The 20,435-nt window shown below is 40.7% G+C and overlaps 1 protein-coding gene across 1 annotated transcript in view; it reads left to right on the top strand.

The window, feature by feature from the left end:
* Window positions 1-1,383: 1,383 nt before the first annotated feature.
* Window positions 1,384-20,435, top strand: part of ENGase (cytosolic endo-beta-N-acetylglucosaminidase) — a 55,480-nt gene continuing 36,428 nt past the window's right edge. Inside the window, exons 1-4 of the mRNA XM_080279270.1 lie at window positions 1,384-1,587; window positions 8,626-8,774; window positions 14,359-14,522; window positions 19,473-19,612. Coding sequence (XP_080135396.1) covers window positions 1,385-1,587; window positions 8,626-8,774; window positions 14,359-14,522; window positions 19,473-19,612 — 656 coding nt within the window. The 5' untranslated portion in view covers window position 1,384. The remainder of the gene's footprint in view (window positions 1,588-8,625; window positions 8,775-14,358; window positions 14,523-19,472; window positions 19,613-20,435) is intronic.

Genomic DNA, 20,435 nt, shown 5'->3' with positions numbered 1-20,435 from the left:
GCACTGACCCTTGAGGACCTCCAGTTCTGACATCATGCCACTCGAACCTCTGACCATTGACTACTACACATTGTTTCCTGTCTGCTAGAAAAGCTTTTATCCAATCCAGATATTTTCCACCTATATAATAATTTTTTATTTGTCCAATAGTCTTCTATGCAATACTTTGTCAAATGCCTTCATAAAATCACAGTAGGTTATATCTTCTGTATCTTTTTCATCCAGAATCTGAGTCCACTGGTCTGTTAATTTGATAAGTCATAGAATCATAGAATGCCCTGGTAGAAGACCAAACTGCATTTACAACTTAGCCTGTCAAGGAATTTATTTGTCCTCTTATGTTCCATTATTCCTTCTTGATTAGAGGCTCCATTAACTTATGAACAACACTTGTGAGATGCACTGGTCTGTAGTTCCCTGGACCACAGCGGTTCCCTTGTTTGCATAAAGCTGTAATATTAGCAATTTTCCAGTCTGTTGGTACTTGGCCACTATTAAAAGAATGCTCAGATAGTAATTTCAAAAGTTCTTCCAACTGGCCTAGTACCTCTTTGATAATTTTGGGTGATACCCATCAGGTCCTGGAGATTTTTTCTTTTAAGTGTATTACTCACTCGCATAATACTTGAAATAGGAAACTGTATGGAGGACAGTGTAGGTACCGTATGATCTTAGTTAGGAGAATGGGTGCATCCCCATCTGGCTCATCAGTAAACACTTTGCTAAAATAATTTGCCAAAACTTCTGCATTTTCTTTGTCAGTACTTGTCTTATTTGTATTTTCCTCATTTACAGAGAGGTCTGTAATAGCTACCTGTTATTCTTCATCAATTAAACATTTCCACCACTTCTTCCTTAGTCTCCGCTGTCAGCACTAGGTCATCGGCATACGGCAATTCCCATGGGCCTTCCCCCGTACATTCTCTGGTTGCCTCCTCCATTACTATGTTGAACAACAGTGGACTGAGTGCTGAACCTTGATGTACCCCAATTCCTATTCCAAAATTTCCTGATGTTCCTGCTGTTGTCTTGACTTTTGATCTTGTACCAGCATAGAGAGACATGGCAGCTGCGATGAGTCTCTCAGGTACGGTACATTCTATCCTCTCAAGGCCCACTCTATAACTCCTCTTGGTACGGTAGGTACTCTATCAAAAGCTTTTTCCAGGTCCAGAAACACATGGTACAAGCATTTCCTCCTTTGTTGAAAGTTTTCCCTCCGATTCAAGGAGTTAGTGTACTAGACAGTGGTAATCTAGTCTTGTACCCAAACATTTTGATGGGGTTACTATGTGATTGGTAATTACTTTTTATTTATTTTTTGTAAATATATTTAATTACTGTACTAGTACCATATATACTTTTTTACACTAACAGTTCAGCGATGCCTCCTGTTGGTGAGTGCCCACCTGAGGAAATCCAGCCTTTAAAAACATTGGAGGAACTACTTGAATGGAGAGCACCAAAAGAAGATGTTGATGAGGTGGTGTATGTGGCCAGTTTGTCACCTCGTTCCCCACCACGCTCACCCACACACCTTAAGACTCTCCTCTGCCATGACATGATGGGTGGATATCTAGATGACAGGTAAGGAAATTACCAGTAGTCTTCTTGATGTTTACATCTTTATTGCCTCATCAAGAATGTAGGATTCCAGGGCTAGGCTATTCAGCCCAGACATCTAAGGCAAGACTAACGAGTCACTCATCCTTGAGTGGCAATTGGCCTTTGCGAGTAATAAGCTCCTAGCACCATATAATCCCACTATGGTCCATATCCAGTTGGAGCACCTTAACTACCAAGGGAGCTTGTAGTTTTGTCTGTGGAATTTCAGGTCTGCTTTGCTGCTGAACTTGCCATATGCAAATTTCTGCATGTGATTTAGGAAGTGGAGAAAGGTATGCAGTGTAAAGGTAGTAGTAGTAGTAGTAGTAGTTGTTCCCTAGGCAGTCTGGCTGAACAGCCCTGAGTCCCTTAGGAAGGCCATGGCCGAGACCGGGCTTTCCCACAGAGCTCTCAAAGAGTGCATGTTGTGTGTTGGCATAGGTGATTGTGTGCAATGCAGTCTTCCATAATGTGCTTAATATTATGGGGTGCTGTGTTGCATCCTGGACAGGCATCAGCAACGGAGTCATCCAGCCTCTTCTGGTAGCTTAAGAGTGCTGGATGGTGCCCACATCTCAGCCTGGCCAGGTGGACCCTGTCCTAACGAGGGAGATTGGATTCAGAAGGGTGGATGTCAGGAGGTCGTGCATGCAGCTGTGTGATGTCTTTAAGTGACTGAATGGAGCGGCGAGTGATCTGAGTGTGGATATGCTTCTGGAAGCTGGTCTGAGGTGGACGAGGGGGGAAAGATGACAGTATTTGTGTATGGTACCGTGTGCTGGGTGTTGTTTTGATGTTCCATGGTGTGGGTGGATGTGCTGCCATGTAATATAATGGATGTTGTGGGTTCGTGGAGGCTGTAGCAAGAATCTGGGTACCTCTCATGTCTAGGTGATCCTTGACTTTGAGGACTTTAGTTTCTTGATGTAGGTGGTCTGTGGGTGTAGTAGCTGTGCAGCCAGTGATTATTTTTAGGGCCTTGTTCTGTATGGTCTGTAGAGTGTTGTAGTGTGTTTTGGTGAGGTTAGGAGCCCAATTCAGGGCTTGCATAATTCATCACTGAATGTATGTATTGTTTGTATACTGTGGTGGTGGTTTCTTTGTTGTGTCCGAATGTTGTATGGGCAAGTGACCTCAAGGCATTGAGTCTTGGTGTTATTTTATTTTTCATGTTTGTGATGTGTTGTTTAACCCCTAGAACGCGGCTGTTACAGTCGTTCCCCCCCGAGTGGCGGGGTTGTATCGCGGTCTGAGTATCTGTAGGAAAATATTCGCCAAAAATCAGAGATTAACCCTAGAACATTATACTTGGTATGGCAGATAGTACTTACATTCAGCTTTCTCCAGAGACAGGTGTTGAGCCTTCGTGGACTACCCAAGGACTTGTGGAGACTTGCAAAGTTGGGTAACCAAATCTTCACTTTCACACCTCCAGCAACCCGGTTTCCCCTCTACCACAGCCTCATTCTGTCACAGTAAACTTTATACTACAACGTAAAGGTAGTTAGGAATCCGTATTTGTAGAATAAGCACTGAAAATAAGGCTAAAATCAACGGAGCGTACGGCCGACATGCACTGTGGCAGCGGTCTTCCCGTCACTCAACAAACATTTCCATTTTCACAGCTAAAAACATGTATACTACATTATTTTCAATCATATTACTTCCCAAAAGATCACCACGGCGCGCTTTTTATTCTGCCTTATGTCCGCCACTTTATTCTCGTTCCTGTCGGCCGCTTGCACTGACTGGGAAGAGCTAGAACTCGCCATAATCTTCACTTTGAAAGCCTGCAGTAAACTGACGCTAAACAGAGGCAAACCGTGAGAAAAAAAGCTAGTGTTACAACTGGGGAAACAAGCGTTTCCTAGTAGCATAAACTGCTTGTGAGAGGAGATCGCAGATTTACAGTTCTGAGCGCTCAGAGCGCTGCCATGTATCACAGCCAGGCTGGCCGGGCCGTGGTGGGGGGGGGACGGGGGGAAAACGCGATATTTGGCAACAACTGAGGTCAGTAGTACAAAGGTAAAGTATGCTAGTTGTAGCTAGAGAGTGGTGGTACTGATAGACAATACCAGCTGGAGCCTGCTTGCCTGCTGTTATTCAAAATTTACTAAAATCGCAAACGTGACGACCCGCCGTCCTGCCCTGTTGGCCGAGCGTCGCAAACGCGACGATCCGCGTTTTAGGGGTTAAATGACATTGATGTATTGTATTTTACACCAAGGATTGTGTGTGTGTGTGTGTGTGTGTGTGTGTGTGTGGCAGGGAAGTGTTGTTTACGGTGAGGTGTGGGATGTGACTGTGTGCTGCTGTCCTGTTTGTGAGAAGGGTCACTCTAGATTTGGCTGGGGCTATTTTTAGCCTGTTTGTGGTGAACCATTCGTGTAGCTTGTTGAGGTAAGGGTGCATGATGTGTGCAGCTGTGTTTGTGTTTTGGTGCGTACATGTTAGTGTTACATCATAAGCATAGGAAGCTATGTGTATCTGTAGTGTGTGGGGTGTGGGTATGTCATGCATGTATAGGTTAAAGAGTGCAGGGGACAAAACAGATCCTTGGGGGACGCCGTTTGTGAAGTTTCTGATGTTAGAAGACTGACCGACAAATGTTACATGTGCACATCTGCCTGCTAAGTGGTTTGCTAGCCATCTTTTTGTGTTATTGTGCATGTTTGTGTTGAGTATTTTGTTTGTGAGGTTGTGGCGGGGGATGGCATCAATAGCTTTGCTGATGTCTAGTGTGATTAGGAGTGTTCTGTTAGGTGGCCTAGCTGAATTCATGCCATTGAAAACTCTCTGTGTAAGGTCTGTAAGAAGGGTGTTTGTGGAGTGTAGTGGCCTAAAGCCATGTTGTGACTGGGCTAGGGGAATGTGAGGTGTGACTAGTTGTAGTACCAATCGTTCAGTGACTTTAGAGGGGGTGCAGAGGAGTGTGATGGGACGGTGTGAGGAGGGTAACGTGGGATCTTTGTTGTATTTAGGGATAATGATGATAATGCCATGCTTCCAGATGATGGGTATTATGTTGTGTGAGTAGCTGTAGTTTGATATGTTGGTGAGTGCTTGTATACCTTGTGGTCCAAGGTGTTTGAGGTGAATGTTGCTTATGTTGTCTGGTCCACAGGCAGATGACTGCATGAGGTTGTTAATGATGTGCTTCGTCTGGTTGTAAGTGAAAGGTGCGTAGTCTAGGTCTGTGGGGAACTGTCTTTTACGTCGGATGATACGTTGGTCTTCGGGATGGGGGTTTAGATGGCTGACTTGTGTAAAGTGATTGATGAGAGTGTTTGCTTGTTGTTTGTGTGAGGGTATGGTGTCTGTTGTTGTGATGGCAGTGTGTGATTGTGTATAGTTGCTGTTGGAATGTGTGATGCTGTTTAGTGTTTTGTAGAGTTTGCTGATGTTTGTTTTGTGGTCAAGTGTTTGGAGGTAATTTTTCCAGTTTAGTGTTTGCTGTTCTGATATTTTATTGTTTATTTGAGAGTTGAGTTCTTGTATTTGTTGTATGGTGTCTGGTGTATGGGGTGTTGGGGAGTGTCGCAGTGTGTCTCGTTGTTTGATGAGGTCTTGAATTTCTGGTGTGAAGTTGGGGTTGTGTCTCTTTCTGTTGCCTCTAGGGATGTGTCTTTTGTCTGTGTTTTGTGTAATTATATTGAAAGTGTGCACAGCGGTGTTGATGTTTGTGATGGGTGTACTGTTTAGTGTTTCGAAGTGTTGTTCTGTTTCAGTTACAAAGGCCTCCCAGTTGGCTCTCTTATAATTAGTGTGTGTGTGTGTTTGTGGCCAGCTGGGGTGATTCTGGTTTTGGTAGTGATGATGATTGGGAGGTGATCAGAACCTAGGGTTCTGACCACTCTCCATGATGTAGTGGGGGCGAGGTTTGGGGAGCAGAACGTGATGTCTGGTAATGATGAGAGGAAGAGGTTTTGGTGTGGGATTTGGGTATGTTGGTCTAGATTGTTCAGTATGAAAAGATGATCTGTCTGGGATTGTAGTACCAGTCCTCTGTCTGTGATAGGGTTGTTGACATGTAAAGGTTTGGATGTGTGGTAGGTGCAGATCCAGGAATATTAATAGAGGTGTTGCTCATATCACTTTCCAGATTAATGAAGGTTTGACAGCTCTTTTCTCGCAGACAACTAACAGTGGCTAACCAGGGATATTGCCTGAGCAGCATGGAAAATACCCGAGTCTGTCCATGTGCGGTTAGTGTAACAGAAGTTAGGGCTAGTTGGGCTGACAGAGACAGGTGGGTGAAAAATGATCACTGTCTTTGTTCGGTGTGCAAGAATGGACATGTTTGTAACTCTTATCTGTGTGGTGTGTGTGGAAGATGGGTACAGAGATATAGTGGTAAGAGATGTTGATTGTAATGTTCTGTAGTACTGTACTGTACTAGTCATAAGTACAGTATAACTTATCCAAGAGAAACTCTTTGGTTTAACCAAGACTGGAGAGAGTTGCTGTTGAGAATGTGCGTCGTGATTGTGTTGATGAATATTAATACAGTACAGTATTAGGATATGTTTATGTAAAGCTACAGAATGTTGTGAAAGTTTTTGGTGTATCAGATAGAGCCAGGATTCTGGGGGCTTGAATGATGAGTGAATGGAAGTGTGACCCATTGGATTGGGCATACTTAGGCTGCCTGGACATTGCTACTCCTCATCCTCCCCTAGGGTGGGAATGGAGGTCCAGATGATGACGATGATGATTAGGATAATATGATTATGCCCTGGGTAGTATGGCTAGTCCTTATTTTGATATGTCTTCTTTTTTCTTGTAATATTTTTTACTAATAGGTCCAAGTGATCAGATGGCACTTTGATAGTGGAGACTGGGATTGATTTAGAAATTACCTTGCCGATATTCCATGGCAATCTTTCTTCTCCAGTGACATTAGTTCTACCGAATGACTTCATACAAGCTGGTGTGGAATTGTTTGTACCCAGTCAGCAGTTCACTAAAAGATTCCCCAAAATGGTTTGACAGCAGTTGTGCCAGAGCAACAACCCAAAAGTCCTTCGCACATAACCTTTACTTTAAAAAAATCTGAATCACTCAGTCAATTTAAAAGTGCTAGAAACCATGCAAAAGCTGTAATAAATCTCGCTAAATCAAACTGTCTTCACAACCAAGCGTCCAAACTATTAAATAATCCTAATGACAGTGGAATATTCTAGTCAACACTCATTTCTTTGAATAGTAACTTAAACAAGTTATCATCCATTCCCCCACTAAAATCTTCTGATGGTAACACCATAAATTACCCGTGTGGTGAAGTGAACATCCTTGCCAGTACATTTGTAAGTAATTCTACATTACAGGAGGTCAGCCAGAACATCCCTGTGCTAGAACTTGACACTCTCAAAATTGCGTCACTGAAGATACAGAGTAGGTACGTAAAATTCATCCTAGACAGTTTGCCAGCCAACAAAGCTCCAAAGTGTTCCCTAGAACATGCTTCTGCTCCAGCTAAATTATTCAGACTATGCATACACATTTCTTCATCCATCCATCCATCATCCAATTCTACATTGCCCTATGAGGAGCATAGGAGCCTGGGGCTAGGCAAGTTGGTCCTGACATTTAAAATGAGAGTGACCAGCCTCACTCATCCCTGAGTGGCATTACATGAGCAATAAACTCCAGCCATCCCTTGGACATAAACCTTCACCGGCTCAGTCTGATTGGAGCACCTTAATTATCCACTAAACAACCAGGCGCCATAATTTGGTTATATGGTTACCACCCAGCGTAGTAAATGGTTTCTTGGTGTACAGGAAACCGTTTGGCTTGTCATTCAGTGTAGAGTCACCCATAGGCAGAAGGAAGAGGAAAGAATGAAGGAAAGAAAGACCGAAGAGGGAGTGTAAAGTCACCCATAGGCAGAAAAAAGTAGAGAGAGTGAAGGAAAGAAAGACAGAAGAGGATGGATGGAAGAGAAGAAAGGGCAGACACCCAAAGCAGCACTACATTGAGTGAGTGGATGGTAATTGCCCCCACCTACCACTGCCTATCAGAATTCTTTTATTCTCCAAACTGCATCTGTCTGGGACTTGCATCCCCAGAGTTGTTTCCCCCCAAACTTCAACCTACGTCTTTTCAAGTCCAACTGTTACAGATTTTTTAAGGAATGGAGGACACTTCTAATCTGGTATATGGATTATTATTTTTTTAATTCATTTGTTTTTCTGTCCTCTGTTCTGTTATTGTTAAAAGAAAGTAAATCACAGAAGCATTGACTTAAAATTTTATTGCAACCTTTACGGTGGATTTGCCTGTTTACTATAATTTATAGTCCCAGTTGGAAAAAGTTTTGATATTTTAAATCATATCCCTAAATTATAATCAGGATTGACAACATGGTGTATGCAGAAGTGAGTTTAATTGCAAGAGTAGTTAATTTTGTGGATTGATGCCTGTGTTGAGGTGAAGGGATTTTCAATTCAAGTGATGCCATGCTCCCTCATAAGATGTCCCCATGTTGAGGTTGACAATGGTAGAGCTGATATTTTCTATGGAGGAGAAGTGAAACCAAGTGCAAAACCAGTGAACTGCTTCCCTACAGTTGCTGGAAACTGTTAGGAAGAAAGTAATATCAGGTGTGCACTAAGATTTGTAACAGTGTGAGAGTCACAGCATGGGCTTTGTTTTACTGTGGCCAAGTTTCCTTCCCATCATTGTGTAATCACATTTCACTCTCATGATAGTACCCCCAGGGTTGACTGTAGCCTATCATCTGCTACCAACATGAAGGAACTATGTGTCAATAAAGGGGAAATTATATGTTTACTGTATGAAAAATTTAACAGTCAAATTAAAGGAAAGACCATAATAAAGGTACCATTAAAAAAAGAAGGATACAATAAAGGCAACATTAAAAGAAAGAAGGACATAATAAAGACAATATATAACCAGAATTTGGTGTATTTTGACAGCTTGGTAGATACCAGCAGCTGAAATTGGTAGGTACTGAGATAAAAAAGGTCAGCTCATACAGACTATCTTCCCCACCAGATTTTACCAAGGATGTGACAACAAAGATGCATACAGATTCTACCACTGGTCTGGGGTAGACACCTTTGTTTACTTCAGTCATAATCTTGTCACCATTCCACCCCCGTGCTGGATAAATGCTGCACATCGTCATGGGGTCAAGGTCCTAGGTAAGGTTAACTGTAGAACACTTCTCATTACATTTGACCCCTTCAATTTGGTGACATTTATTTTATTCTTGCCATCTGCTGATGATTTTATTTAGCTTAGAATATGCCTTTGAGCCAGAGGGATCATGTATTCCCTTCATAAATCCCTTTTTAGCGAGAGGTTCTTCCCAGCTTAAATAAAATCATCTGGTGACAGTAAGAATAACATGAAAAATTTGTCAGCAGATTCAAGGATTAATATTGTTTGACCCTTGCTGGGCTTATTCTTTGTAAAGTAGTTTACCTCCCTTGAGTCACTGTTTTATAACCAGTGTAAATTATATCTCATATGAGGCATGCAGCTTGGGTCGTGCAGGCCTTCACTGTGCCTCATACGAGGTCTGTGTCTTGACAAGGGTTAACTTTTTGAATCTGGTAATGTGTATCATTGTTTTTTCTTGCTGCCTCCAGACAGCTTTATTCGGCTTGAGGGAGACTTGTTGTGGTGAAGGAGCTGCTGAAAACAACACTCACTTTCTCCAGTTTGAAAACCCTCTCCCAAGCCATATAAAATCATGAAGTAGCAGCAGAAAAAAAATGACTATGTTATCAGATTGAAGGATTTAACATTGTTTCACTTAGATTAACCTCTTTGATCTGATGGGGTGTTCCATTTCATGTATGCTGCTTACAGACTTCAAGCTGGAAAATTTAGATATAGCATTCTGTATCACAGCTAGAGGTCCTCCCTCACAGCTAGAGGTCCTCCTTAAGTTGAAAAAATATTTGTGGCAGTCATTTGATTTTTAAAAAGTTATCAGAGTGAAAGGGTTAAGTTGCAAATAAATTGATACCAGTACCTTTTCTTCATGTAAAGTTGTTTGTAATTTAAGTGTAGCAAAGGTTGTTGGAGATCAGGAATGAGAGTTTTGTTGTGTGTGTGTGTGTGTGTGTGCATGCATGGGTGTGTGCATGTGTGTTTTCTTCTTAGGTGTGATACAGAAACATGTCCTTTTAAAGTTGTTTCATTTGAATTTTTTTTTTCCCCATATCCTGCGTTAGCATGTACAGAATATCGTAACATTTTCTGTTCATGTGGTTTTATAATGTGGAAGAAATAGAAAAATCATATTTTTTATGTAGATGGTGGCAGCCATCATCCACTCACTTGCTATAGTGCTGCCTACTTCTTCCTTCACTTTTTTCATGATTTTTCTGTGTGTGCCCTCCTCTCTTCTGAATTCTCCCATCTTTCCTGTCAATTTTATTACTCTTCTTTTCTTTTCAGGTAGCTTTACATTGAGTGACAAGCTTAATGATTTCCTGTAAACCAAGAAACCATTTACAGTGCAGGGTGGTATCCATATAACTAACCCATACATGTTCCCTATGAGTTAACATGTGGGTTGGTGGAGGGTTATTGCCCCTCCCTGTAAAACAATGAGGAGTAATGGGGAAATAATTTAATGGAATTGGTAATGGAAAACGTGTTAACCCAATTAAAGAAAATACAAGAATTAGGAGTGATGATGAACGATCAAGACTTGACTTAGTATTCACTAAGGACCTAAATGATGTGAAGAACATAACCTATCAATGCCCCTTTGGTAAAAGTGATCATCTGGTTATTGAGATGGAAGTAGCGGGAGTAAGGGAAGGAGAAAGAGCTGAAAAACACAAAAGAAAATATATACAAGTTTGGGAAGGCAGACTTTGCTTCCCTGAGGAACTTTTTCCAAAATGTAGACTGGAGTAGAATGCATACGACCACAAATGCTGATGAGAAATATGGGTTTTTGATTGAAGTGTATAAAACAAGAGTTAGTAAATATGTCCCAAAATTTTCTGCAGCTATGGAAAGGAAGAAGGAATGGTTTAACAACAGATGTAGAATGGCACATGAGGCAAGAAAAAGAGCATGGAATAAAGTGAGAAAAAGGTACAGTGAAAGGGCTTGGGAGGAGTACAAGCAGGTAAGAAATGAACATGTAAGGGTTGGAGAGAAGAAGAAAGGAAATATAAAAAAGATATTGTAAATAAATGTAAAAAAGAGCTGGAACTATTTTATAGGTTTGTAAATGGTAAAATGAAAGTTAAGGACAATATAATATGGTTGAAGGATGGAGATGAAACTTACAAAAGAGAAGAAGAATTGTGTGAAATAATGAACAACAAGCTGCAGTCAGTTCATGTGTTGGAAAAGGAATTTAGGGAACCTGAAATGGAACCCAGGATGACGGGAATGGCAGAAATTACAGTTGATGTGAATGAGGTGCTGCAGCTGATGAAGGATTTGGATGTGAGAAAAGCAATGGGACCAGATGGTGTGGCTGGATGGATCCTGAAGGAATGTGCAGACCAGTTAGTGTGGCCTGTTTATGTCATCATCAAGAAATCACTGGAAAATGGACAGTTACCTAAAGATTGTAAAAGAGCAAGTATAGTGCCAGTCTTCAAGGGAGGAGATAGGGAAGATCCACTCAATTACAGACCTGTATCACTTACTAGTATTGTTTGTAAAATCTGCGAGAAAATTATTAGAAAAAGATGGATAAAGCATTTAGAACAGGGGTTCCCAACCTTTATTTACCCATTACCCCATTTTCCACACCTCCCTTCACTCATTACCCCTCATTGCTTATGTTTCCACAATTGCATTTTAGCTGCTTAACATTTTGATGCCTAGATTTTAGTTTGAATGTAGGACTTAATTAAAGGTTAGGCTAAAACCAAGAGAGTTATTGCAAGGAGTAATTTATTTTTATTATTAACACTGATACCAAATAAACCTGACTTTAAACATTCATCTCTGAATTTTAGTATAGGTCTGAAAGTCTATCATAACTGGTATGATTTTTAGATTTTTTTTTTTTTTTGTTACCTCCCCCATTACCCTTCACAAAAGACCAAATTACCCCACTTGGGGTAATTTACCCCAGGTTGGGAACCCCTGATTTAGAAGAAAATGAAGTGATAACACCAAGACAGTTTGGTTTTAGGGAAGGAAGGTCATGTGTTACTAACGTATTAAGTTTCTACAGTAGGGTAATAGATGTCACACAAGAGAGAGAGGGATGGGCAGATTGTGTCTCTGTCGATCTCAAGAAGCATTTGACAGGGTGCCCTATAGGAGGCTGCTGTGGAAGTTGAAGACCTTAGGGGTGCATGGGAAACTGTTAGAGTGGATGGGAGATTACTTGATGGAAAGGCAGATGAGAACAGTCATAAGAGACAAGATGTCACAATGGAGAAACATGACTAGTGGAGTACACCAGGGCTCTGTCTTAGCCCCAATAATGTTTCTGATATATGTAAATGATTTGCCAGAGGGTTTGAATAGTTACATGAGTATGTTCACAGATGATGCTAAAATCATGAAACATATTAAAGGTATTGATAGTTGTAAATAACTGCAAGAGGACTTGGACAAACTCCACAGCTGGAGCCAGACTTGGAAAATGGATTTTAATGCCAAGAGTGTCATGTATTAGAAATGGGAATGAGTGAAAAAAGATCACACTGGACATATAAAATGGGCAATGAGATAATTAGTGAAAGAAAAGATGAGAAAGATTTGGGAGTGATTATTCAGGATGACTTGTCACCAGAAAAGCATATAAACAAAATCATTGGAGGAACTTATGGATTACTGACCAACATGAGAGTGGCTTTTAATTATATGGACGAGGAAATGCTGGGGGAGTTGATAGTGACCAGATAAGACCAAGACTGGAGTATGCGATTGTGGTATTGTCACCTCATTTGAAGAAGCATATTAATAAACTAGAGAGGGTTCAACGGATGGCAACGAGGATGATACCATGCATAAGGGAACTCACGTACGAGGAGAGATTGGAAAAACTGAAGTTACCAACACTGTGTGAGAGAAGGGAAAGAGGTGACTTGATCACGATAGTTAGAAATGTAGGAGAATTGGAAAGGGTGGATAGAGAGGATCTTTTTGTGCTGGATGATGGAAGAACAGGAGGTCATGACTTCTAGTTGAGGAAAAGTAGATGTCTTAATGATCTTAAAAGGTTCAGTTTCCCGAATAGAAGCGATGGGAACCCACGAGCATAGTATATTTCGTGTGTATCTCAATTAAGTATATTGGGTAACTACATAAGTATTTGAAACGACTTAGACGAAAAGGTGGTGTAGGAGAAAAACATTCGTGTGTGTAAAAGTACACTAGATAAATGTGGATACGGAGACAGGACAATACGAGCATCACTCAATTCCTGTATACTACAAATAGGTAAATAGGTAAATACACACACACACACACACACACACACACACACACACACACACACACACAGTCTGCTCACTGCCATCCACTTATCTCTCACCTAATTGCCACCTCTCACTATGTATGCTTTCTTTTTTCAGCAAATTTTTTTTTTGTTAATTTATGCTGTTTTTGTAGTTTTTCACTTACCTTTAGGCAGATAGGCCATTACCTGAAGATCTATCTATCTATCTATTGCCAGACGCCTCAGTCCCGTTTGGGGTGGCCACAAACAAATCGCCTCCAAGTCGCCCTGTCCCCCGCCATTTCACTCCCCTGCTCCCAACTCACACCCCCCTCTCTCATATACCTCTCCACCCCATCCCTCCATCTCATCCTCGGCCTCCCCCTCCCTCTTTCCCCCTCCACCTCACTCACATACACTCTCTTCATCAGTCTACTGAACCAAATTCAATGCATAGTTACGTCTGCTGAATTTACTTCACCAGCTGATGACAGTGAAAACATTAAGCTGCATTACTGAATTTTTATCACATAATTTACTGGTAATTCATATTGTGTATTTGAAATTGAATGTTTCTTTTCCAGCCAGTAAATATTTGTATGTCACATTGTATCCTCATAATTTAATGTCTTTCTAAGTACAGTAAGATACTTTCATGAACACTCAAACACACCTGATGATGATGGGAGATGGGAGAATGACATGATTTCCTTTTGCTGTTGGGCCAAGAAAGTGGTATGAATTTATTTTGCCCTTTTTTTTAATGCCCAGTGGTTTTCTTAGAGAGTGAATGTGTGCTACGTTGAATGTTAGCTATGATCAGGAAGTGGTGAAACTTTTTCAAGGGAGCCAAAGAGTGGACTGCAGAAAAAATTTGGGATTTCACCATACCAGTTAGCCATATAACATGGCATTCAGTTGGGCGATTTGTGCATTTCAATTTGCACAGTAAAATTTCTGGATACAATTGCTGTGAAAATTGAGGGTCTGCTGAAAGGCATTAGAGTTTTTGAGCAAGCATGACTGAAGTGTGGATGCAGCAATATGAGTAATGGATGTATTAAGTAAATTGTATCATGATCAACACAATTGTAATATGATCGAAAAATTCGTCTACTGTATTGTAATAAATCACGGTACAAGGTATTGTGAAACCTGACATTGGTAAAAATCTGACAAGTGGATTAAACAAATCTTGATAACTGTCATGGTATGGTATGTGTGTAACTAATCATCATCACCATCACCATCATTATCATCGTCGTCATTTTCATCATCATCATCATCATCATCATCCTAACCCAGTTTTCAGTGAAAAAAATGTAACTAATGAGTGTCCTACTTACCAGGCACATTGATAACCGAGTGGGACAGTGGGGAAGCCATTTGCCGCAAGATGTTGGCTGACAAGGAATCAATTTCGACTACAGTATCACAGTTGGTCAGAGTTGCTAAATATCACAGATTTGATGGCTGGCTTGTGAATATTGAAAACAAGATTGATCCTGAGCAGGTGATGATTTTTTGTATTTCTTACATGATATAGTGCATACATAATTCATGAATTAGGAACAGATTTTGTGGTTTTGGAACTCTTTTAGAATTTGATGATCAGCAGACTGACTCAAGCAGGAGCATATCTGTAGAGGGCATGCCAAAAAAAGTTATGCATGGTGGTTAGGGGTGTGTTATGAAGAGTCAGAATTCTGGGTGCTTTATTGATGTGGTAATAAAGTATCTGGCCCTTTTCTTTGGGCATGCTGTACATAGTTCTCTCTCTCTTTCATCCTTTCTCTTTCCTTGTTTTCAGGACCCTGCCTCACCTTATCGTTAGGTGGGTGAAGGAAGTTAGGATGATGATAATAATGTAGTTTGTCATATACAAAGACCACAGGAAGTTTTTAATTTGAGAAAGGTATTGCTAAACAGTTAGCAGGTAGATATTAAGGTACTGTATATACAGATCTGGCAGCAGAGATGAAATATGCCAAATACAAATAATAGGAAGTGATAGGAAGCATTAGGAGGAATACACTGAGGTGGTTTGGCCATGTGGAGAGGATGGAGGGTGAAAGACTGACAAAGAGAGTGTATGTGAATGAGGTGGAGGGGAGGAGAGGGAGGCGGAGGCTGAGGATGAGATGGAGGGATGGGGTGGAGAGGTATATGAGAGAGGGGTGTGTGAGTTGGGAGCAGGGCAGTGAAATGGCGGAGGACAGGGCGACGTGGAGGCGATTTGTTTGTGGCCACCACGAGCGGGATTGAGGCGTCTGGCAGTAGATAGATAGATAGATAGACAAATAATACAGGTGCATAGGAATTGCCATATTGCTGGTATTTATAGAGAAGTACAGTTTAATTGTGTGGAAATGATACTGTAAAGCAGTTAGATGAAGAAACGGTAGTCAGTATGCAGCCAATAGAAAGAGGAAACATGAGTATGAAGAGGGAACTTACCAAAAATCTGGAAACTGAGCTAAAGAATGTTACACTGAGTCTTTGTTGTATTTTATGCCACCTTTTTGTTATTCTTATTTAATTGGAAGTCCACCGTTTATTATAGGCAAACTCCTCATAACCGTTCCATTGCTACCTAAAAAGCAGATTTGTCAATGTCTTATATTTTACAGGCATTATTACATGAAAAATACGATATTTTGTAAAACATTCCTGACATAATGAGGACTTGTATTCTGCATTTTGCCAGGCAGTGTTTGCTGTTATCATGGATCAGCCTTGTTCAGTCAGTGGCCACTGTACAGTATACACACGCGCTAATGGAGCACTGTCATTGAGTGGCAGCTGTATGGGTCAGTCTCTCCATTTGGTGAGCCAGTCTTATTTGGACATGAACCTGTGAACTAAAGGAAGCATCATTTCAGTCAGGCACTCCCAAAGATCTTGTGTTGATGTTAAAGAATTGGTCTGTGTTTTAAGAGTGAGGTACATGAGGTGAATTAGTGTGTTGTAGTGTGAGGGCTGCTTAACACTGAGGACAGAATGGATCATTTGAGTTGTGTTTTATGTTGATACTGAAGCTTAGTAAGAGAATGACCACACTATAGAAAGCAAGGTGAGTTCCTTCAGTAATGAGTTCATTGTCAACCTGGTGAAGTCTGCAACCAATGCAACTGCACCATCAACAAAATTAAGCCACCATTAGACAGATTTAGAAGAGTGTCACCTTACTCTTAACTTGGTAAAGAAATACAAAAAGTAACGCAAAAATGTTTATAGTGTAAGTGCTTCAGATTAGGCTTCCATTACCCGTACTTGAGTCTAAATTCTGTCAAAGGGAGATTATTTTTTTAGTATGTTATCAGTAATGTAATCAGTCAGTGTTAGCAGTTTATTTTTTGTTTTGTTTTTTTGTGAAAGGCCTTGGACACATTACAGAAGCATGTATCAGTTTAGGTCACCAGATAGCAACTTTCCATGCTTCAGGATCTTTGACAGGATGTTATTAATCTCTTAAGTTTTAGGTCAGTTTGAAGGATATCATCCTTATTCATCTTAGTTCAACTTCTTGATGCCTCACCCTCCACATTTGCTGTCTTAGATATTTTCTTAGCATTTTCCTCCTTGATTCACTCCAACTATCCAGACTTCCTCAATTTCCCCCAGTGTGTCACATCCCTAATATCATCAGTTCCCCGCTGATCTTTCAGTTGCTCAATTATAATTCTGCCGTGTCATTCAGGGAAGCACCACAGCTGTGTGACCATCCTCATTTTTATATGCTCCATCCTTTGCTTGTCATCTTCCTTGACTGCTAAAGTTTCACTGCTGTAGTACATTATGCTTCTCACACATGCAGCTTACACTTTTCCCTTAGTGCATAGAGAAAGCCCCTTCTGTTTTCATGAGAAAACAGTTCCCAATGCTTCTTCCATCTATTCATAACCCAAGCAGTCCCCTGATCCCCATCCCCCAGCACAGATCATATCATCATTCTTTTTCATCATCATGTCCTCTTTTTCCATGGTGATGTCGAGTCCAGAAAGCAAGGAAAGAGAAAAACAGGGAGAACTAGCAACTGTATGCCCAATGAAATGGCCCAGACACTCATACACTACCCATTTAAGCTGTAGAATCTGTGCTGTGTGTGTGTGTGTGTGTGTGTGTGTGTGTGTGTGTTAGCACAATAACTTCACAACTGCTCAAGGTATCATCACAAAATTTTACAAGTGTGTAGTAGAGAAAAAAAGTGATCATGAGTTTGACAAATGTGAAAGTAGGTCAAGGTCTGTCTGTTTGTTACCACGATAATTTCGCAACCACGCATGATATCATCACAAAATTTTACAGGTGGGTAGTGGGGATGAAAATCCCCTACAAGTATTGTTTTCAATTTTTCTGTCTTGGTTTCTGTTAGCACAATAACTTAGTAACCACTCAAGATATAATCACAAAATTTCACAGGTGTATAGTAGGGATGATAATTTCTTACGAGTTCGAAATTAGTGAAAGTTGGTCAAGGTCTGTGTGTCTGTTGCCACGGTATCTTCGCAACCACTCAAAATATCAAGACATAATTTTACAGGTGTGTAGTAGGGATGAAAATCTTTTACAAGTTCGAAATTGGTGAATGTAGGTCAACGTCAAGGTCATATTCCGAGTCGCACTAGATATGAATCAGCTCGCGGCTGTTGTGATTCCCTGCTTGGGAGAGTCTCTAGTTGTTGTTGTTATTGTTGCAAACCCAGACTCATCTGAATGTGAACCTGGCACACTGTAGACTGAAGCTGCCTTTCCTGCAGCCTGCCATACTCCCTGCAGAGGGTAGGGAAAGAATTGCAGAACATTTGTAGAACTGGTCAGTAGAGCCACCCAGCTATATCAGCGACACCACAGGAAGGCGTCCCTCACCGGCACCAGCACCTGGGACAGAAAATGTTTAAAGAATAATTGAATGATGAGTTTGACTAGGACAGGGAAGGTTTTTGGCCCATGGCCTTTGATTGATGCTGCTAATGTGAGTGGGGCAATAGGCAGGTGTCTGGATGACTGCTGAAATGTTGAAAGCCTTAGGAGATATAGGAGTGAGGTTAGTCACTTACCTGATAAATATGATTATATATGAGGGTGTAGTCCAGACGATTGGCTGAAGAGTGTAATTGTAAATGTGTACAAGGGAAAGGGTGATGCCCTGGAATGAGGAAATTATAGGCATAAAGCTTTTAGATCAGATAAATGAAGGTAATGGAAAGAGTTCTGGAAGGTATGACTGAGTGAACATTGATGAGATGCAGTTTGGGTTTATGCCAGGTAAAAAGACCGACCAGAGAATGAAAGTAATGGAAAGAGTTCTAGAAGGTATTATAGAGTGATCATTGATGAGATGCAGGGTTTATGCCAGGTAAAAGGACCACTGATGGCAATACTGTCAAAGAAGAGGGAGAGTGGCTATGTGAGATTTGTCACAAGGGTGTGGGAAGCAATTCCATAATGTTTGTGACAAGTGGGCACTTAAGAGATGTAGTGGTATTGGAGGTAGACTGTGAGATAATGCTGATTCAATGTGTGCAGTGTGTCGGGGAGAGCTTGTGGATATTGCCAGTCATGAAAGGATTGAACATGTTGGTGAGTCTCGAGTGCATGGAAGAGTTTTGTCATTTGAGAGACATGTTATGTGCCGGAAGTGGGGCAGGAGCTAGCTGTACGGCTAGAGTGAGAAGCGGTTGGAAGAAGTTTAGGGAGCTGTTGCCTTTCCTGACATTGAAAGGGCTCTCCCTCTGTTATAAGGGATCTTTGTATATGGCATGTGTCAGGAGTGTATTGCTGTATGGTAGTGAGACCTAGGCAGTAAAGGAAGAGGATATTCACAGGCTCAAACATAAAGAAATGGTAATGATTAGGTGGATGTGCAGTTTGTCCTTGAGTGTAAGGCCAAGGGAGGGCTAAGTTTACAATGGAAGAGTTGAGAGGTAGGATGGGACTGGAGTGTATTGGTGTGATGAGGAGAGGGAGATTGAGATGGTTTAGGCATGTGAAGAGGATGGGGATGATAACTGGGTGCAGAAAGTGAGAAGTATTAATGCTGGGGGTAGGGTAGTGAGAGGTGGGCCAAAAAAGACCTGGGTCAAGATCACAGAGTGTGACCTCAGGGTTCAGGGACTGAATAGAGAAGTAGCATTTACAGCCGCCATTAGGTGACCAAGGCCGACGCATGGAAGCGTGTTGTAGCCTTCAAAATGAAAAAAATAAATAAATGAATAAATAACCTATACAGGTAGTTTGTATTAGAAAACGTATGAAATTATGACGAGTGAAATTGGAAGAGTTCTTATTAATGAAAGAGAAGTAACTGATAAATGAAGTTTTCTTGTTTAACTAATGTATGAGATTGGTAAAAGGATTATATTATTATTTTATTTGGTGTTGAACAAAGAAGGAATAAGATTGTTGGGAGTATATAGTTTGGATTTATTAAGTGATAAGGTATTTATTTTTTTTATTTCAGATTGAAGGACTGATAAATTTTCTGCAGATGTTAATGCAGGGCATGAAAGAGGTTTGGCCAGGGTGTGAAGTAATTTGGTACGACAGCGTGACAAAGGAGGGCAAGTTGGAGTGGCAGAATGAACTCAATCAGCTCAACAGGTAATGGAAGATTCTCTGCAGAACTTTATAAATATAAATGCAGATGATCCTCACTGCATGTCACCCTTTTTAACAGTTTTTCCAGGTACCCTTAAATATGGCAGTCTTTTTGTGGTTTATTTTTGCTCCCAAAGTTCCTGATTATTTTATTCACTTTAATAGAACCCCATGGAAGAGAACAAGGTACACAATGCAATATCATCCCAAGCCCTTGCAGTTCAGAAAATGTGTCAGAAAGTGAGTAAAATTGTCTAGGAGTAGTATGAATATAACAAGAAATGTATATTACTGGATTGAAGGGATTAAGTCTACAGTATGTTAATAAAATGTCAAATTTCCAGTGCCACCTGTAAAACTGATTTACCGTTTCTTGTCATTGTACATTACCATTTATGTGGAAAGAGTTGATACTTTTGGAGCTCACAGCTGACTTATATTGAAGACATACAATCATTGTACTGTACTGTAAGTTCTGTCAGGGATAAGAACATTGAGGATATTGTAATAATAATAATAATAATAATAATTAGTTATAATCCTCATAATTCACTTATGTCCTCTTTATTCTTGCCATCACCAGATTATTTTGTACATTTTAGGAAAGATGTTTTGTATTGTACATGCACCTGATTTTTACAGTACCAAACTTGGTAGAAGGGTTAAGGGTCAGCTGAGGGGTAGGCCAGTTGTTTTGGAGAATAGTAGTTCAGAGCTCAAGGCCTCATGGCGACATCAATTTAAATAGTTTTAATCTGATTTAAGCCAAACTTGGTGAAAGGCCTGAGGGTAAGCTAGTATGCATGGAATTAGTTTTGAGAATAAT

Source organism: Coenobita brevimanus, chromosome 77, assembly GCF_032717465.1.
Source record: "Coenobita brevimanus isolate Jiangsu-jjx chromosome 77, ASM3271746v2, whole genome shotgun sequence".
Classification (NCBI taxonomy): Eukaryota; Metazoa; Arthropoda; class Malacostraca; order Decapoda; family Coenobitidae; genus Coenobita; species Coenobita brevimanus.
Note: the sequence above shows the minus strand (reverse complement) of the source record. Positions and strands in the feature narration are given on the sequence as shown.